Source organism: Anguilla rostrata, chromosome 1, assembly GCF_018555375.3.
Source record: "Anguilla rostrata isolate EN2019 chromosome 1, ASM1855537v3, whole genome shotgun sequence".
Classification (NCBI taxonomy): Eukaryota; Metazoa; Chordata; class Actinopteri; order Anguilliformes; family Anguillidae; genus Anguilla; species Anguilla rostrata.
In genome coordinates, this window is record NC_057933.1 from 31,939,455 (window position 1) to 31,959,700 (window position 20,246).

Here is a 20,246-nt window from a genome sequence, read left to right on the forward strand (position 1 = left end):
TCCTCTCAGAAAGAGATTGTACTTCTGTTCGTGACGTTCTTTTCCATTTGGTTTGAAACTGTACTAGCAGAAGATATCGTCTATCACAGTATACTACTGCGACAACAATCAGGAAAAGTGCCGAAGATTTCCTAAATCGAATTTTGGAGAACGAACAACTAGCTCACAGTCGTGTCAATATTTAGATCAGAACAGATCTACTGTAGGCCTACATGATATTAGCTTTTTTACTTTTTGGAGTATGAACCCACCCTGTGTATTTCACCTCATCATAAGCAAAGTAGGATCCGACTAAACTGTACACAGGCGAGTTTTGGGGATTGGAGATAAAATAAGAAGAGGTAAGATATTTCATTGTTTTTCATCGAAAAATGTTTCAGAATTATTTTTCCTGTATCAAAGTTACCCTCTTAGAATTTCTTTTTCTTTGCAATTTACTTTTTTCCATATTTTTTGTTAGCCTACAGCAACAAGAGCTTGGCACCTTTTCGGGTTTTCTATAGGCTAGAAGTTACAACAATGACCACAGACTCTTAGCCCCCACGAACATTGAATGTACCTTATGACGTCATGTAAACACATATTTTTGTTACAACCTCACACGTCGACCCAATGAAGCACCAAACTTCGTTATTTTGCGCCCCCCCCCCCCCATTCTTTTTGCCGTCGATTTCGTCATCGCAAATGCTTCTGTCCCACAATCAATAATTCTCCCCATTAGACACCTATTTAGCTGTATCTGCCAATAACAACATTTGAGCTTGTAGCTTGGTGGTATAGGCAATTGTAGGATACTCGGATGCGCAGGCGAAATGAACTATATAAAAGTGCGCATGCGATGCTATTTCAGCCAATGAAATATTTTTTAAAAAAACTTTATTGTCGCCATTTTTGCTTTGTGTGGAAGCTAGCTTGGTAATAATTGTACAAAATTTTTAACTGTTTTAAGCCTGTATAATATTTGTGGGAAACCAAATTATATTTCTGAAATGCATTCTCTATCATTTCACATGCAATATGTGCTATTATATATATATATATATATAACGTTGACATTGAAGCTCTGTTGATGTACTTTTTTATTTTATTTTTTTACTTTTACTTTATTTTTAAATTTTATAGCCAAAATACCAGTATTGGTGGTATAGCAATAACTACACCTGTGCATGCTTATGCACCATATGCCACCAGTCACTTCTTTTCTTTTTTGCAGCACTAAATAAACTAAAGTGACTTTGAAATCATGGACGTCCTGTTTTTGGAGATCCATTACATGATTCTGAGAATTTAAGTGCCTTTTCTCCAGCGGCTGATTTACACCTGGTACAACAGGTGATTCATGTTATTGTCAATCTGAGTTGGAATAACATATATTTAGTGGTTTTGGAACAGGAAGTCAGTGGTTGAACTGGAGCTCTCCAGTAAAGTCAACCAGCTTCATTCCTCCTGGGGTTTTGTTGAGTGGTTCTGCTGTGTGGTCCCATGGTGATATGACCATGATATTTAAAAAAATATTTATTAATTTTATACGAACGTGTGGCTGAGCATGTCCAATTCCCACCCCAATTTGGAATGGCTGATCTTCTGCAACTGTAGCTGTGCACCCCACTGCAGATTTGGAAGAGTGTGGACATTCATGGTTCTCCTGTATATTGGCTGTTAAACCAGCTTGATTAGATGGAAATCTATTTTTTTCCTGTCACAGATCTTTGATCAGTTTTTCTTTGGCAGGACCTCTGGTTTGAAATAATCATCTTTTCACTGCAATTACCACCATAACATAGTTCCAGGTGATGTTATGTCATGTTGATGTTTACATTTTGGGAAGGCACAACCAGCCCAAGCTGTTTTTATGTTGCTTATACAGTGATACATTTTTGGAACTGAAACATCTAAATCTTTCATTACTCTGTACCCCTTTGGTTTGTGTTTAGCATGTGGCAGCATTTCTAACATGAAGCAATGGAAAGAATGCCTCATGACAGCCTGTGGGCACATGTAATGCTTTTCACAGTGGTGGCTTTGTCTCTCAACTCAGAGAACAGCTGTGGATAATGTGGCCTCTCATCTGACGGGCATGGTGCTGCTCTGGCCTGGGTCCTGCCTTATGTCCCCTAGAGCTGCAAAGTCCCGGGGTGACAACCAATCAAATCCCAAAAGAACTCCCTACAGACTCCACAATTTTCTTGGTACTTTGTCTGTAAAGTCAAGTTGTGATTCAGGGTTAGCTCCCAAATGGTACCTCCCTTCAGATTTTGATCTTAAAGAAAAACAATATGCATATTCACAAAATTGTAGTTTGCTTCCTTTTCAAGGACAGGAAGCAGAAATAAATAGTAAATACTTGTTTATACAGTGAGCTCCATGTTTGGGACAAAGACATTTTTTCTTGATTTGGCTCTGTACTTCACAATTTTAGATTTGTAATCAGACAGTTCACGTGTGTCTAAAATGCACATTCTCAGCTTTTATTCAAGAGTGTTTATACACTTGGTTTCACCGTTTAGAAATTACGGCACTTTGTATGCATAGCCCCACATTTCAGGGCACCATAATGTTTGGGACATATTAATGTTATGTAAATGAAAGTAGTTATGTTTAGTACATGTTTTGTCACATGCAATGCAATGAGTGCCTGAAGTCTCAGACCCATAGACATCACTGAGGTGTGAGTGTGTTCCCTGGTGATGAAACATATGTTCAATTGAATTCAATTTTTTAGTTTTGGCTTTTAAATTGTTTCTTTAGCACTGTGTTTGGGATCATTGTCTTGCTGTAAGATTAAGTGCTGTTCAATGAGTTTGGACAGCACTTAATGTTTGCTTGAACTTAAGCATATAAAATGTTTCTGTACACTTCAGAATTCATTCTACTGCTGCTATCAGCTTTTACATCTTCACTGAAGACAAGTGAGCCAGTACCTGTGGCAGACATACCTGCCCAAACCATAACATCGCTACCACTATGTTTCTCAGATGTGGTGGGGTGTTTTGGAACTAGGGAAGTTCTTTTTGGCCTCCACACTTTGCTCTTGCCAACACTCTGGTGTTTAATCCGGTGTTAATCTGGTGTTTAAGTGCAATTATCACACACTGGCAACCCCTTCAAAGAGACGAGGCACCGCCAAACATACCAGTTGGGGTGTCTAACTTCATGTCCTGTCTGTGCAAGGCCAACTTGAAAACTTTAGCATGAGAAGAAGCGGTGACTGACACCTCACGCTTTGGAGGAGAGCGCCATGTTGTCTAAGCTCTCCGAAATCATCAGTGATGAAGTCATGATTGGCATTGCAGTGTGGACATGTTTGGGAATTTCTAATTTGGGAATAAAGGAGGGGAGACAACAACAGAAACTCATAAAACTGAGACATTATGTTATCTGGAACATTTTTTTATTCATTGTATTAATCATTCATATTTTATTCTCTATTCTAGTAAATGTTGCATTCAGAAATTCATAGCTCTTGTTGAAAGATCAGATTGGCTGAATTCAGTTCCGCATTTCACATCTCTGTTGGGGAAATGAGGATTAAGTAAAATATGTTACATTTTCTGAATCCAGCTGTTTTAACTGCTAACACCCTCGTTTTGACATCCAGTACTCTGAATACCAAACACAAGTGCATCAACAGTTAGAACCCCTCACTTATCCAACATAAATAAATTTAGTCAATTTCATTTGTTAATCATTACCAAAGATATTAATTATTAATTAAATCACCGAGTTTGTTGATAGGCAGAGCAACCTTTTTGATCAACCTTCAACAAAATGTAGAACTCATAAACAGATTAAAATTTAGAGATGTATTTGATTATAACAAGTATGCAATGTCTAATCTTATGACATAGGTTGACTACCTTAAAACCACAGCTGTTTCTCCCACAGTAATCCCGAGAATGTGCCAAGACCGAAATTCAAAAACCGAAAGACTTGAAAAAAGACCAGAGATGAAATTAGGATGTCAGACCTAAATTCTTTAACTAACTGTTATAGACAGACTCCCTTATAAGAAACACACACTTTTTATCTACTGAAAGATGCATGCTTAATTAGTGATGCCGGGGGAATCCAAGGAATGCTGATTTTTTCCCTTTTACAGGGCTGAAAATACAGTGTGAGATTACATGAATTGTGCATATATTTTATGAATCTCATGTATATGTCTCCAATAAAGCAGGAAAATCCCATTGATACATTTAGGATGAAAATTAGTTTTCATTAATAGCCTAAATGTGCAATTTAAAATATAATTGTCAATGCTGTTCTTTAGGCTGCATAGGCCATTTCCAAGTAAATGAGTTTGTATGCAAATGTACCAGCTGTTGTTGTGAAATGCAAGAACAATATATTATTTAAACAAACACTGAAACCAGGCACCTACAACGACCGTAGGCTATATACTTCAAGTAGGGAGAGCAAAATGGAGCTTTAGAACATTGACAGTCGCGTGTGCATGTGAGTGACATTACATTTCTCACAGAAGAAGTTTGTTGACTTTTTTTACTTCATTGCCCTGCTGATCAAACTTCAATGAAGCCAGTGCTAGTGGGTTGTTAGCCTTTGATTGCAATTCAATAAGACGGTATCATGTAGTACAAGCCAATAGCACTAACCTATAAAATTGATTTTTAACATGTTCAATCGAATGTTCAAAGTAAAACTGTTTTATATTTGCATTTATGTTTTTTCTTTTCTAAAAACTAAATGTGTTCAGTTATTCTGGACAGTTTTCCTGAGCAGTTTTAAGTTATTTTGATAGTCTTAAAGCAGCTCATGGAAAAAGTGAAAGAGTTAGGCTATTTTTGATATTCAGACTTCTACATAAGTAAATGGCAATAAAAGGCAGTAAAGTTAAGAAAAACATACTTCATAATTTTGTCTGTCATGTCTTTTATACCACCACTTCTGCCACCACCCATCCCTCACTCAAATTCTCCCCAAAACCTTTGGAATTCCCCCAAAATGTTACTCATAAGGGGGGGGAATACAAATGGTGAATTGGAAGATCCTGACAGCACAATACAGTGGAAGTGATTAGTCCCTGATATTGTGTCATTTTTTAACACAATGTTAGCTTAATGGAGGCTGCACAATGGTGTTGTTAAAAGGAAGTCGTATCTGGTGGTGCCTGTCTCTCTGTGGCTGAGCTGTGATTTGCATTGTGCTTTAAATGGGAGTTGCAAATTTAAACCGGTTCCTATGGTGTTAAAAAAGTGCAGTGATAGGCCTGTGTACAAAAAGGGAAAGACAGACATGAACATATTTATTCTTTTCCATGTTTTATTGGGAAGAATATTGAGATGACATACAGTATCTACATTTATACAACACAATATCAGGTTCTAAACCAGGCTCAGTACAATACCATAGCAATTAAGCAGATAAACTCTGTTAATTTTATCTTGTAATAGCCTATAAATTCAATCTTCTCAACATATGCAAGTGTCAGGTAATTCAGTAGTCAATTTTCCTTACGGAGACTCGCTGCAAAAAAAAAATGTATGTATTGTATGGTAAAAGTCTGTTCAATTTCAATAAATTCTATGATTGTTTTATGGTGAAACATAATAAATTTAACATTTGTCAGATATACAGCCTGCTACCATATGCTAGATGTATTGTTACCATTAGTTATATGGTAAACTTCTGGCAACCCATTAGCCAGTATTTTACCGTAAAAAAAAAATTTCCATAAAGAGAAATTTTTCACTGTGTTTTTTCTGAATGTTGACTATTTTCTTTGAAGTAATGAGGCAATAGATGCTAAAACTTTTCAGTTTCCTTTTTGGTGCTGTCTGCATAAGCCCAGTTTGTGAGGAAACTCACAGGAATCAATCGATCCTTGTTTATTTTGAAAATTGTATATAGTTGTACTTATGTTTTCAATCTAGTTGTCACCCGCGAAACAATTCTTTTTTTCTCCCTGGAAAAATATCTGTCTCACACTTTTCACAGACAGGCAAACAGACAGAGCTAGATGGACACTCCATCTTCCAGGGGCTGTCCTGATATGAGATTAATACATGGCTTAGGAATGGGGCAGCAAGAAGGAGTAAAAGGGAATTTCCTTCACAGAACCTCATGCGACCTTGCATTAAAACTGCTGGGTTCTGTATGCAGCCCCTCCTCCCTCTCTTTCTCCCCATTAATCACTTTTTCCTGTGGCAAGTGGATTCTTAGTTTAATTGCCTGGCTATAAAATAACAATCATGGTTCCTTTGTTGAAGTGTACGTCTGAAAATGCAGGGAATCACTGTTTGGGATCAGAAGTGGTGATTTAATGAGAATTCCTGGCCATAAGATGTTTCAATCTCTGACCCTGTCAGTACTGGCAAACCCAACTGTGGACTCACAGCAGTCAGATGTGTTCTTGGAACACTTTGGAAGGCTATATGTACTGTAATTGTCTGATAGAGGTTACTGGATGGTGACTGAAACAGAGGTTATTACTATTGGGTTTTGTCACCAGGAATTTAAATACATTAATTGGCTGTATTGTATTTATTTTATTAATCATTCATTATAATAGATTGCTGCTATTGTTTTTTAACACAGTCCCTTAATAAAACCCAGGGGACGTTTTAGCTGTACTTGACAGACCTTTATAAATGAGCCTCCCACTGTGTGGGCCATTGACTTTGTCACTGCTTAGTACAGCAAACTTTAAAAATTGTGCCAATTTGTGTATTGGCAAACACATTTTTAGCATGCTGAAATAGAACCCTTTTTCTTGGTTTTAATACATTGCAGGTTTTGTCAGCAGATGTTTTGTTTCTCTTCCTATGTGAGGTGAGGCCTTACTACAGGTGACAGTGCCTGAAATTACCAATGCGGCACATTCAGCCTCCATGCCAGCCCTTTTGAAGATTCCCATACAAAAAAAGAGATATGGACAAAGAGAGTTATTGGAATTTCCAAATCAGCTTGGTTCTGTGTTGCTAGAGCCCGTCTCCTGCTTTTGATGGCTTAATCATTGTTTTTTGTAATTCGATTGTTGACATAGGAACAGAACAGCAGGTCTTGGCTTGCACCTTGTCAATAACATGCTTGCAGATTCAGGCTCTCCCCACTCTTAAGAAGCAGGATAGCTTTCTCTCTCTCACGGAGTCTATTTACAGAGCTATTGTTATTGTACATGCAATTATGGGTCACCAGGATTATGAGCCTAGAATTTGGATGTTAAACAAGTTTTTATCTAAACTGCCTTGAATGTTTCCATTGACATTGAAGCACTGTTTGATGTACATATTTTTTGTTCACTTGCCGGACTGCTTTTATGATGAAAGGGAAAGCAATTTAGATTTTAATGGTGAGTCAAATTTAAGGCCAGATTTTGTTTGCATCTAGACCTATCTCATTTTCAATGCAGGGATTTGTCATTGCATGTTTAGTTGAGTCCTTGAATTTGGCTTTGTGGCAATTCAGCCCCAAGTGTTTTAAAGTAGAATATGTTTATTTTTTCTAATTTCTAGAAATTTCTTCAACTTGTGACCAGTTGGTTGACCTTGTGGTCAAGTTGTGGGCACACCCCTGTTAAACTGCCTCTAACGAGAACCTGGATTCAATAAGAGCATTTATGTTTAGCACCACCAAAGTCAACAGACCACCTCTTTTTGACATATTCCATATTATAACTGGCTGAGGCATACATCTTAGCCCTAAATGACCATGGAGCAGAGCTTGTATGCACATATCTGTAGAAATGAATGGAATGTGATCATGTGATGTGGCTGATCATGGGAGTACCACAGTAGGGTTTTCACAAACACAGCCGCATTGGCAAGGGGGGCTGGGACAATGAGGGAAACATGTGTGCCTGTCTTTGTCTCCATATCTCCCTCCCCTGCTGACTTTCACTCCTTTTCTCCTACCCTCACTCTCTTTCTGTCCATACATCAACAGAGAATACACCTTAAGAAAATAGGATTTTTATCAGGCTAGAAGAGGGTAGGCTGAAGTTTTTTGCTAATTCATTTTTGTAAAAAGGTAGACAACACATTGTATGTATATGCTGTATATAAAGTATGCATCACATGTTTGTTTTGGGTATGTTGTACATGTCTTTTTAATGTTTTTTTTGACTCACAGAACCAATCAGTTTCCTCCGGGGAACAATAATGTGAAATTGAACTAAACTGACAAAGGCAGAGGGGGGATAAGCTGAGAAAAGTGCTTACAATGCTTCTATCTGCATTGTCTGACATTTCTTTTTTAACATATCTCATTTTGTGTGGGTTTAGAAGTAGGGCTCTTTAAAAGCTTCTCTGTCCTCATTCACAAGGGTAATTTTTGCAACTTATTCTGGGCACATTCTTCACATCAAGGCCTCAGTGAGTGAGCACTGTGAGAAAAAGCATTAACATAGATGAAGAATAAATTCTGTAGCCACACTTACACATTCAGACACAATGGGCCGTACAGTTTTTTTTTTTTCATATTTTATCCCAGTGAGGAGGTGAACAGAATAGCCAAACAAAACCCATTGTTGATTTACTGAAAGAAAGTGACTCTATGAACTGACAATACCTTGCACAATTTGCCATGCCCTGAGGATGACATGCCATTTTGAATCTTCCTGTACAAGCTACATAACAGAGGATCTAATTCTGTGCAGCTGGGCACATAAATCTGCATGCTTGGCCAAGCCTGCACCAAACAGTTTAATTCCATTATGCTGTGGTTTTCAAACTACTTATTAACTTTATCTGGCTCTCATTCTTTCTACAACTAAAACTGCTGAATATTCACAGCAACAGTCAAGGGGGGGTACTATACATCGGTCTCCATCACTTTGTTTGTTCATCACACTGTAGTATTGTGTTATATCCTAGAACCCATTTATTAATTTTTACCATTTTTCATTTTTATTTAGCCTTCATGAAATTGCAGGGCTACAATGCGCCAGTCCAGAACAGGCATTGCTACATCGTTCTTGTTGGCTACCTCACTAACTTACAAAACTTACTGTTTGAACAGTAGTAAACTAACAATTGTTCCTCTTGCAGTGATTACATACCTAGCAACTTAGTCATATCATAAACACCCTGGCTTATAGAAACAAGATGTAGGTTACTGTTTGCTGCCAGATTTAACCCATTATACCTTAACATGTCAGTTACAAAACCTTTATAGTTTATTCGCTTGTTAGTTAGCTAGGTAGCTAACGTTAGCAGAATGTCCTTGGGTATTGTATGTGTAGCTTAACTTGGAATATAGCCCAAGACAACAAAATATTTCATGTTTAAATAGAAAAGTTTTTTGTGGTATTTCCATGAACATAACAGTTATGGAGTTTTGTCTGTTTTATGTGTAGAACATATGCCTACCATACATCAATATCCAGATGTTGCCGGGTAGGGTGTTCATCCTATTACCATATTTCAGTGTTAGACAGTAAAAATGGAACAAACACATTTAGACTTTTATTGAATATTTATTTCAGAATCATCTGAGAACTGTTCAAGTTATTTTAACCCCTTAAGTTGCATGGGCCGGAGTTGGTTTATTTGCATTCATTCAGTTTTTTTACGGTGAAATCATAATAAATTTGATATGCTTGTCACTGCAAGAATCCAGAAAAATCCAGTAATTTTTAGCGCCAAAAAACTAACTAACTCTACTAACTCTGAGAAACCTAGATAGAATGTCCAGTGTTTACTTTGAGGAATTCTCTGGAGGAATTATCATTATCAATTATCATAACCGGGTACTCTAATTTCCCATAAATTGGCCATAAATATGAGTGTAAGTGAATGGTGTGTGCGCCCTGCGATGGATTGGCGGCCTGTCCTGCCTCTCGCTCAATGCATGCTGGGATAGGCTCCAGCACTCCCTAAGACCCTGCCCAGGATAAGCTGATATAGATAATGGATGGATGGACAACCAGTCGGAGCTTGAGTCTGTGGTGTGTGTCCACTGTGTGAGGTTCACTGGCACACCCAAATGCCTGGCTGTTGTATTCAATTACATTACAGTACATTCCAAATGCAGTATGTATGCATGTATGGCTTCTGTTCTCCTGGTTGTGTAATCTTAGCTTTTGCGTCATCATACCCCTAAAAGGTGTGACATAAAGTTGTTGGGAGAGAGAGAGAGAGAGAGAGAGAATTTAACATATATAATCAGCTCCTTTCCATAGTTGTAAGGCATATGGGCGCAATTCTTCCACAAAAAAAGTCAACTCATGCTTTGCTGCTACATGTCTTAAGGATCATTCCAGACTCTTCCATTAATGCTTGATTGAGTTCAGGTTTGATGACTATGGCGGCCATGACATACATGTATGAATGCATGCATGGATAATGTCAGTGCTCTTCAAAATTTGGCACCATCTCAGGCTCTATGAACTGGGTTGGTGACATGTCTAGATGACTGTGTCTATCTAAATAACCTAGCTGGCTAGCTGAATTATTACATTGCTTTATAGTGTTACCAAAAACTTACCATCTTGTGGATATGAGCATTTTGTGCTGATTTGTGCAAAAGTTTCATAAATTTGAAACAAAGAAAGGTACCTGAAAAGGAAAATTTGAAAGTAAAACTCACCTTGAAACTGCAAAAAAAGAAAATTATTTGAGTTCAGACATAATTCATAATTCAAAAAAATTATTTGCTTTGAATTTTGCTTGAACAAATATATGCTTTTCAGTTTACAAAGGAGCTTCTTTCACTTATATCAGCTCCTTTTCACTTTTCCTTTCACAGCTGCATTCTTGCATTCCCCCTTTTCTACCTTCCTCTTTCCAGGTGATGTGGATTTAACCATGGCCCGTGATGCCTTTGATGAAAAGGAGCATTGGCCCACAGCATTTGTGCTGCACAGCACTCCCCCACGGCATCAGGAGTGAGCTGGAATGTGTCAGCAATGTCTCCTTGGCCAATGCCATCCGCCAGCTTGGCAGCCTCAGTGAGTCGGCCCCCAAGCTCTCACCCAGTCTATTCTTTTTTGTATAGATCTGTTTGCAAACATGCTGCCATATAAAGCTTCACAAGTGACGATTTCCAGGAATCAAAAAGAAAAGAAATGTGGGAAAACTGGCATTGTATTCCCCAATCCTTTAAAAAAAAGATGTTCACTTGTGGAAAATGGTGGGATGCAGCAAATAAGTCAGTAAAAGCAAACACTGGAGACAGTCATGTTGCGCATTACAATTAAGAGACACATGCCAGCAGAGCATGTGAATCTCAAAGGCTGGGGCTATTCTCTTTAATGAGGCCTAACTGAACAATTTGAGTCACAAGTTAGTCTTTCTTTCAACAAACAACAGTCTTTGTTCTTTTTGATATGCTGTATTTCAGTCCTGCTATCATCCCTGTCTGTACTGTATGTAGCATTTTGTGTAGGGTAAATATGTCATATCTTCTTTTAGCTGAATATGTGGTTTCTGCTCGTGTCTCTTATTGATTGATATTTTTTCATTCAATTTTGTTAATGGAAGAAATGAATAAATATCCAGTGATTCTCTGTCAAATGAATGTTAGTTTTTAGACCCAAAATAAACAGTGAGCTCCATAATGTTTGGCTCTGTTCTCTGCAATTTCAGATTTGTAATCAAACAATTCACATGTGGTAAAAGTGCTGATTTTCAGCTGTTTTTCTTAATGGGTATTTTTATACATTTTGGTTTCACCACATCTGAAATAGCAATAATTATATTCTACCACCATCTAAAGAGCTAAAGTATTTGTATATGACCCCGATCTTTAATTCACTGCCCTGCCACTTGATTGTAGAGTTCACTTAGTATATTATTTCTGCCAGTGAATGTAAACTCTGGATCTCTGCAGGTAAGTATGCAGAGGAGCTGTTTGGGGAGCTGTTTGAAGAAGCGCACTCTCTGTCATACCGAGTATACTCGCTGCAGGAGCGCATTGATCACCTCTCCATCGACGTCACGCAGCTGGACCCCAAGGAGGAAGAGTGTAAGTGTTCTACATCATCACTCTCAGGTGAAGTGCAAAAATTAACCTGACCCATATACAAACATGTCATCCAATGGGATTGCAGCTGTGGGGATGCACTGCACTGGATGGTGTGCCTCTGTATTGGGCACATTAATGCACCTTACCTGATGATGACCTACCTGCTTGAAATCTTTTTCTTTGTGGTGCATCTAATACACTTTTTCTTTGGAGGATTAAACTGTGTGCCTGTATTTTACCTTTTAAATACTCACCTATTGCTTGCCTAATACACACATATCCTTTAAACAGAATAACAGCACCTCATCTCACTCCAACAACCCCCGCTGCTGGATTGGGCACCTGCAAGGTTGCCTGTTGAGCTCTGCGCATGAAGTGTCTTACTCTGACTCATGTCTTTATGTGAGCTTGACTTGCACACTGCAGTGTGATTAGAAGAGAATAGCTGCCATCATGTGCTTTGGAGGAGGACACATGGAACCTCATTCTTCAAAGCTTTCATGGCTGTTTTGGACATGAAAGTAAATTATCACTCAGAATACATTGCAGTTTTTTACAATTTAGTGGTTGTAATAATGGTTGGAATGAAACATTACATTATTACGTGTGTGAGTTTCCTTCATCTGGTCTCTTCTCCTGCAAATTAAAAAACAGCATCCCAACCAGTTCCCATGACAGTGAGCATATTGGCATCCAAGACCCACTGCCCCACTGTCTTATGTCTCTGACTGGTCCTCTCCCCCTTTCACTTTTTCCTTATTCCACCCTCTCTTATCTTTTTCTTCCCTCTCTTTATCTTTCTTCCCATCTCACTCTTGCCTCTCCCATGCCCATTCTCTCTGTAACCCCTTTTTTATTGTCTGTCACACTCTTTGTTTTAGTGTCTCTGCAGGATATTACTATGAGAAAGGCCTTCCACAGCTCCACCAAACAGCACCAGCAGCTATTCAACCGCTGGACATTGCCTCTCGCTCTGCAAGAGACCTTTGACCTGTGTGAGGAGCCTCCGCCCCTCAACATACTCTCTCCTTATAGGTCAGCTGAGACTCCATCACACAGCATCCCCACCCCTATTGGTCAGATCAGCCTCTGACACTCAGGATCCCCCTTCCTTCCTCACCATGAAGAATCTTCACTCTCTGCTGCCAGTTGTTCAACTTGAAATCCAAAATCTTTTGCAGTTTTGAACCTTAAAAAACAATATTCTCTTTACTTATATTTACATATTTTCACATTAATATATAGTATTCTGTAAGTTTGGTTGACTGTCTGACCATTATCCATTGCAGACTGGAGACCCTCTTCTTCAAATGCCCTTTTTTGCATTGTCTTTTAACTCTCAATTTAATTATATTTTGTTGTGTTAATTGAACATATTCATCTGGAAGGTGTATATGCATATGAAAATACGAATGTGTAAATTTAAATCATCCAAATAGTATAAAAGAAGTTGATGAATTATCTATACTATCTTTATTCAGTGTAGGCGTTATTTCAAAAGGACATCAACAGCCCTTTCTGCTTCCTAACCAAAACATTCTTGCAGAGGACATTTACTTAGCATGCATTAACAAGGTTTCCCCTCCCCCTCCAGGGATGATGGAAAGGAAGGGCTGAAGTTCTACACAAACCCTTCCTACTTCTTTGATCTGTGGAGAGAGAAGATGCTGCAGGATACAGAAGACAAGCGGAAGGAGAAGAGAAAACAGAGGGTAAAGGGAAGCAATTAAGGGGGGCAGGAAGAAGAGATGGGCAGATGTGAGGACAGGGATACAGAAAGGGTGAGTTAGGGAGGAGGAGAAGATGGAGGGGGCACTATGGACACTGGGCATTAGTACTTATCACTTTGAAGAGGATGCTTATCACCACTGTTTTTATTCATAGGGCCCCTCCCTGTCATCTGTACTCTTCCAAATCACAAAGTAGAAAAGAATGCCACTAATACCACTGTTTTGACAATCCAAGACACTGCACATACAAGATTTATTTTATATGATTAAACTGGCCTGTCATACTATGTCATTAACTTACATGTGAATGCACAGACATACACAAAAGGAATTGATGGAATAGGCAGTGCTTAAAGCCTTGGATTAGAATAAATGCAAATTCATTGTCATGAAAAGGCATGGCCCTGCACTGGTTGCTGGTCTGAGTGTGTTGTGCTTGTGCATGCTGTGCTGGGTATCTTTATTTCCATAGTGAAACATGAAATCAACTTTCAGATCCCTCTAGAGCCCTGTTAACCAACTGGCCAGACTACATATGGAAAAATGACTTATGTGTTTAGAATGTATTTACAACAATAGAATATGGAACATGGAAATAGGGGGATATTTGATTGACTGCAAATGCGTCAGACTCTTGTGAGGTTTCTGAACCATGGTTCAGGCTTATATCAGGTTTGCCCCCTTTCTTGTGTTTCAGCATAAGAACATTGACAGATCTATTGAATTGGGGAGGATCCCTCGAGCTCCCAACGACCGGCGCAAGGAGTGGCAGAGGCTGGCCCTGGGCCCAGAGTTAGCCAGAGAGGGGGTTGATGGTGAGGAAGCTCACCAATACCCCAGCATGGCCAATGGCCCTTCCAGCCACCCTGATTCCAGGTACATCCACTCCTCAGTGAAGTGGCTCCAGTAGAAAAAAGCATTATACACTCTGTGGCCATTTCATTTATTTAACACCTATTTAGTTCCGGATAGGATAACTTTTGCCTCCACAACAGCCTGAATTATTTGCTGTATCAATTCAGCAAAGTGCTGGAAACATTCCTTAGGGATGTCCATGCTGACTCAATAGTATCACATATACAGTTCCTGCAATTTTTTCAGCCACATATCCATGCTGCGAACCTCCTATTCCTCCTCATCCCAAAGGTGCTCTGTTGGATTGAGATCTGGCGTGAAGGTCATAGGAGTAAACTGAAATCATTGTCACATTTGGAGTCCAGTGTAGTCCTCTGCTGCCATAGCACATCTGCATCTGCACAAGGTTTGACTTGTGCATTCAGAGATGCCCTTCTGCACACCACCATTGTAAACAGTTCTTATTTGAGGGACTTTTGGTGGGCACTGTACCTTCCACATAATATGGAAAGTATACATGACATGAATAGTCATTATTTAATAAACTTGTAATCTAATATGCTGCAGTATATACAGTTGAGGCCAAAAGTTTACATACACCTAGGCTAAAGATATTAAAACTCAGTTTTTCACAACTCTGTACTTCTTTTGGCAAGTAAATTAGGGCACTTTTTTCACATCAGCGGTAATTTTAAAACAATCGATTAGAGACAGATTAATTCAACTTTAATTTACTATATCAGAATTCCAGTGGGTCAAAAGTTTACATATACCAAGTTGACTGTCTCTTTAAACAGTCTGGAAGTTTCCAGACATTGATGTGTTAGAAGCTTCTGATTGGCCAATTGTCATAAATAGGAGTTAATTGGGAGTTAACTGGCAACTGTGGTTGTATTTAAGGGCCTACCTTTAGAGCCACTGCCTTTTTGCCCTTGATACCATGGGAAAATCCAAGCAACTCAGCCAAGACCTCAGAAAAACAATTGTGGCCCTTCACAAGTTTGATTCCTCCTTAGGAGCAATTTCCAAACAACTGAAGGTACCATGAGTATCTGTACAAACAATTGTATGCAAATATAAAACTCTTGGGACGACACAGACACTGCATCGTTCACGAAGGAGGCACAAATTAACTCCTAGGGCTGAACGAACTTTGGTCCGAGAGGTTCAACTGAACCCCATGACAACAACAAAGGAACTGGTGAAGGAGTTGGTGGTATCAGGTGCCAAAGTATCTACATCCACCATTAAGAGAATCCTACTTCACCATGGCCTGAAAGGCTGTCGCACAAGGAAGAAGCCCCTACTCCAAGACTGGCATAAAAAAGCCAGAACGAAGTTTGCAGGTGATCACCAGGACGAATACCTAGCCTTTTGGAGGAGTGTTCTCTGGTCAGATGAAACAAAAATTGAACTGTTTGGCCATAATGATCAGCGCTATGTAAGGAGGAAAAAGGGTGAGGCTTTTAATCTGAAGAACACCATCCCAACTGTGAAGCATGGGGGTGGCAGCATCATGTTCTGGGGGTGTTTTACTGGAAAAGGGACTGGTGTACTTCAGAAAATAAATGGCATCACGAGGAAGGAGGATTATCTAGAAATACTGAAGCAACACCTCAAGACATCAGCTAGAAAGTTAAAACTTGATCGCAACTGGGTCTTCCAACAGAACAATGATCCTAAGAATACCTCCAAAGTTGTAACAAAATGGCTTAAAGACAACAAAGTGAAAGTATTTAAGTGACCATCACAAAGCCCTGACCTGAATCCCATAGAAGATTTGTGGACTGAACTAAAAAAGCGTGTCCGAGCAAGGAGGCCCACCAACCTGACTGATCTACACCAGTTCTGGCAGAAGGAATGTGCAAAAATTCCAGCAGAGTATTGTGAGAAGCGTGTGGAAGGCTAAGTTAAGCAATTAAAAGGCAATGCCACCAAATACTAACAAAGTGTATGTAAATTTTTGACCCACTGAAAATCTGATGTAGTTCATAAAATATCAAATAAATCTGTCTCTTAGCTATTATTTGCAATGATCTCTTATGGAAATAAAGTAGATACCCTAATTGACTTAATGTATGGTAACATGAAATGTGAAATGTGTGGACTTGTGAAAAAAATGAGTTTGAATGTCTTTAGTCTAGGTGTATGTGAACTTTTGGCCTCCACTGTACTTCACAATTACCACACATTTTGCATGCATTCACTATGTATTTTCCCAGCCCTTCTTGCGTCATGAAAAGGTCAAAATTTATGTGCACTTTTCATACATTTTTAAAAATCTCTAAACAATAAACTATTTTTTTTTAACTAGTTTATTTTCTCATATATTTCTAGCTTGTGCCCCTACTATATATTTTATGAATATTACATTTTTCATTGCATTTTTAATTATATTTCTTTATGGTATGAAGTTGTGCAGTACTGATGGATTAGAGAAGTTTCATTAACCCCATAATGAGTGGCACTACCTTGCTTGTCACTGGCTCTCATGAACCAACCACAATATTTTGCTTTCTGTAACAGAAAACTACAGCATATGACAGCTTTCACAAAAATGTTCTGGTTCATGGAGTTTCATTTGTGAAGCAAAGAACTGCTGTCGCTTGCATTTGCAGGACATTTCTATGTATGGACCTCATAGACAGTGGATCTTGCTCTCCGGATGCCCTCCCTTATGGGCCAATGGATGAGCTACACTTTCACGGAGGTGGGGACAGAATGTGTGTTCCACCCCTTATGTCTCCGCCTCCACCAGCACCCTTATTGCCAGCCCCCACTTCATACACCATGAGAAACAGTACTCCCTCTGTTGCTAGGTGAGTCAAGTCCTTGCAGACTGAATACCCCCTTAAATTATGTGTGATGTTAACGGTCATGTGCCTAACTCAAAGGAAGGAAAATACATGAGCACTCAGAGTATTATTACAGTTCTGGGCACAGTTTATTAGTGACACCCAGTCTTCAGGTATCTGGCAGTCTTACTCAGCAGATAAACACAAATGTTACATAACAGAAAATACAAATACATTATCTACCAGATGATCACATTAAACAGAGTATAGTTAGAATGGTTTGACCATTGAAGGGCTTATTCAGGCAAATTGACCCACCCTGAAGGTTGGGAATTATGCCAGCAACACAGGAAGTATGGTAGGTGGTATGGATAGGAGGGTACCTGGAGGAGGAGTATATGATGTTTATGATGGAAGACTTATCACATGACACAGGTGCATATGCAAATTATTGATATATTGATATGAAATATCATGATTTAAAAATGTATTAAATGGGTAACAGGCGCTTGACAGATTGTATTTCTCACTGGGGTTATTTAGTTTGAGTCTTCTGTGTCTGTCTCCCCAGCTCCAGCTCCAGGTTCACAGATAGCCAAAGTCAGTGTACTGCTGGGACGTCAGTGTTCCTCAATCCCATTACCCCACCCCCACAGGCCCCCCCATTACCTTCCAGTCTTTCCAGCTCCACAGTGAGAATCCATCACTCTCTCCACATGCCTTCTGCATCAGATCACCCACCTCATAACCCCAGCCCACAAAATCTCCATCAGACTGACTCAGGATTCCTGCACCCCTCCTCTGTCCCAGTGACCCTGCCCCTGCAGCCCATATCACCAGTTAATCTACAGCAAACCTCAGATGGGGCCCCACACACTTCCCAGATAGACAGCGCAACCCTGAGCCCACCACCGCACCCACCCCCTCTGCCCCTTCCAGGGAGTGCCTCTCATCCTGGAGCGATGGCCCCATCCCCAGGCCTGCCTTTGGACCCGCCCATGGACTCACCATCAGTCCCACCCCCCTTTGCTGACTTGTCTTTTGGTGTTTGCCCAAAACACACCCACTGTGCTCATGAAACCAAGCATCATCCTTCCAGCCTGCCTGTCATCAGTGAAGCCAGGAGTGCTCTTCTGAAGGCAATACTCGCAGGTGGGCAGGACCCCAGAATTCAGCAGGGTTATAGCAATGTAACTTGTTATAGTTCTGTTATAGCCTGTGTCTCTACTGTGGATTCAGTACTAGTTTCTGTAGCTCTCTGCGATATAGTCACTGCCATTTTCAGTAGCTCTCTGCAATGTAATCATTTCCATTTTATGTAGCTCTCTGCAGTGTAGTCATTGCCACTTCTTGCAGCTCTCAGCTGCGTATTCATTGCCATTTCCCGTAGCTCTCTGCAGTGTACTCATTGTCATTTCCTGTAGCTCTCTGTAGTTTAGTCAATGCCATTCCCTGTTTCCTTCCCTGCCCCACAAAGGTATTCAGCTCCGTAAAGTGGAGGAGCGGCTGGATCAGGAGGCCAAGCACAAGCGTATGGGCAATGACGTGGCCACCATCCTGTCGCGCCGCATTGCTGTGGAGTACAGTGACTCAGAAGAAGGCTCAGAGTTTGAAGAAGGGGACTGGATTTAGTAGGGACCATATCTGCCATGACATCTACAAATAAAACAATTATACTCCTCCCAGTTACCTTCAAGGGGAGACGCACAAGAAGCCATCCATTATTTTACCTTGCTTTTTGTGCTAAATCGAAGATTTCACTTAATGTTTTTGGTTTAATCACCACCACCTGGTTAAAATGGAATTGAAATGGCACCATAATTAATTTACTTTTCCTATACTTCCACTTCTAAAAGCCCAATTACATTACAGCCTAATTAACAGTACTGGGATGACCTGATTTTCATTTATTTGTGTAATTCTTAAACAATAGTATGAAATATTTACGTTCATAATATTTACTGCGTGTGCTAGAAAAACCTTATGCTTGCACTCCTACTTCATTATTGCCTGTGCTCGGAAGTAAATAGTGTGAAATCTCTTTCCTAATAAACACTTATTTCTGTAGAGTTTCAACTTTTGAAGAATATCCTGTGTGTTTTTTAGCATTACTTTTGCCCATTTTGATGTCTGTACATGAAGTTACATCTTCTGCAGCACCTCCAACAATGGAAAAACCATTTATCGAGACACAAACTATATATATATATATATATATATATATATATAGTCTCTTATGAGCTCCTATGATTAGAGTCTACTAACCTAGAGCATTTGGAGGGTGGGAGTGAATGGTAAATTTCACTTTCCCATGACCTTGAGAAAAATGTTGCTAGTATATTTGTTGCATTATCTCAAGCTAGCATGTTCACTTCAAGGCACTATGAGCCTTATCAGTTCACACTCTGTTCACACCAGTTTGCTCCCCTCGTTTTCTCACATTTTACACCAGCTGGAGGTTGTAATAGCCTCTTTGTCAAGCCCCTTCTCAAACTAAAAAAATGAATTCATGAACCAACTAATTCATTAATCATGGTCTTCAACCAAGACTTTAATTAGAATCAGGTCTTAGTGCTGGGATAAAATAAAAACCTGTAGCCACACCAGCCCTTTTTGGATACGATTAGATACCCCTGCATTATATTTTCTTTTTACTGCAGTGATCACAGAATCTGGTAGGATCAGTGACCGATTCAGACCCAACAAGCCAAGTGTCCCAAGTTAACAACGTACAAAAATGCTAAGTTAATCTCACACATACGAAGCACTGTCTATAACTCATTCAATCAAACTGGCAAAATCTAGGCCTGCCATTAAAAGTGTTGATATCAAAATGACGCCAAGTTACTGTACTACAAACAATATAGGCTATCTTGCCTCACCGAAATTAAAGAAGCTGTATTCCTAAGCAATGCTAACCAATATTTCCTAAATTATTTGAAGT

General features: G+C 39.4%; 1 protein-coding gene across 1 annotated transcript; it reads left to right on the top strand.

The window, feature by feature from the left end:
• LOC135254645 (actin-binding protein WASF1-like) lies at positions 1-19,389 on the top strand. Its single transcript, XM_064334983.1, has 9 exons — positions 1-341; positions 10,705-10,906; positions 11,788-11,922; positions 12,804-12,957; positions 13,517-13,634; positions 14,350-14,528; positions 17,126-17,326; positions 17,874-18,454; positions 18,780-19,389. The coding sequence occupies exons 2-9, from the start codon at positions 10,774-10,776 to the stop codon at positions 18,932-18,934; spliced, it is 1,656 nt and encodes a 551-aa protein (XP_064191053.1). The 5' UTR covers positions 1-341; positions 10,705-10,773; the 3' UTR covers positions 18,935-19,389.
• Positions 19,390-20,246: the final 857 nt, after the last annotated feature.

Bases quoted from the DNA above. Each gene is read 5' to 3' on its own strand.
- LOC135254645 (XM_064334983.1), top strand. From the start codon at position 10,774: ATGCCTTTGATGAAAAGGAGCATTGGCCCACAGCATTTGTGCTGCACA. The intron at 12,958-13,516 runs GTCAGCTGAGAC...CTCCCCCTCCAG, and splicing joins AACATACTCTCTCCTTATAG to GGATGATGGAAAGGAAGGGC. The intron at 17,327-17,873 runs GTGAGTCAAGTC...CTGTCTCCCCAG, and splicing joins AGTACTCCCTCTGTTGCTAG to CTCCAGCTCCAGGTTCACAG.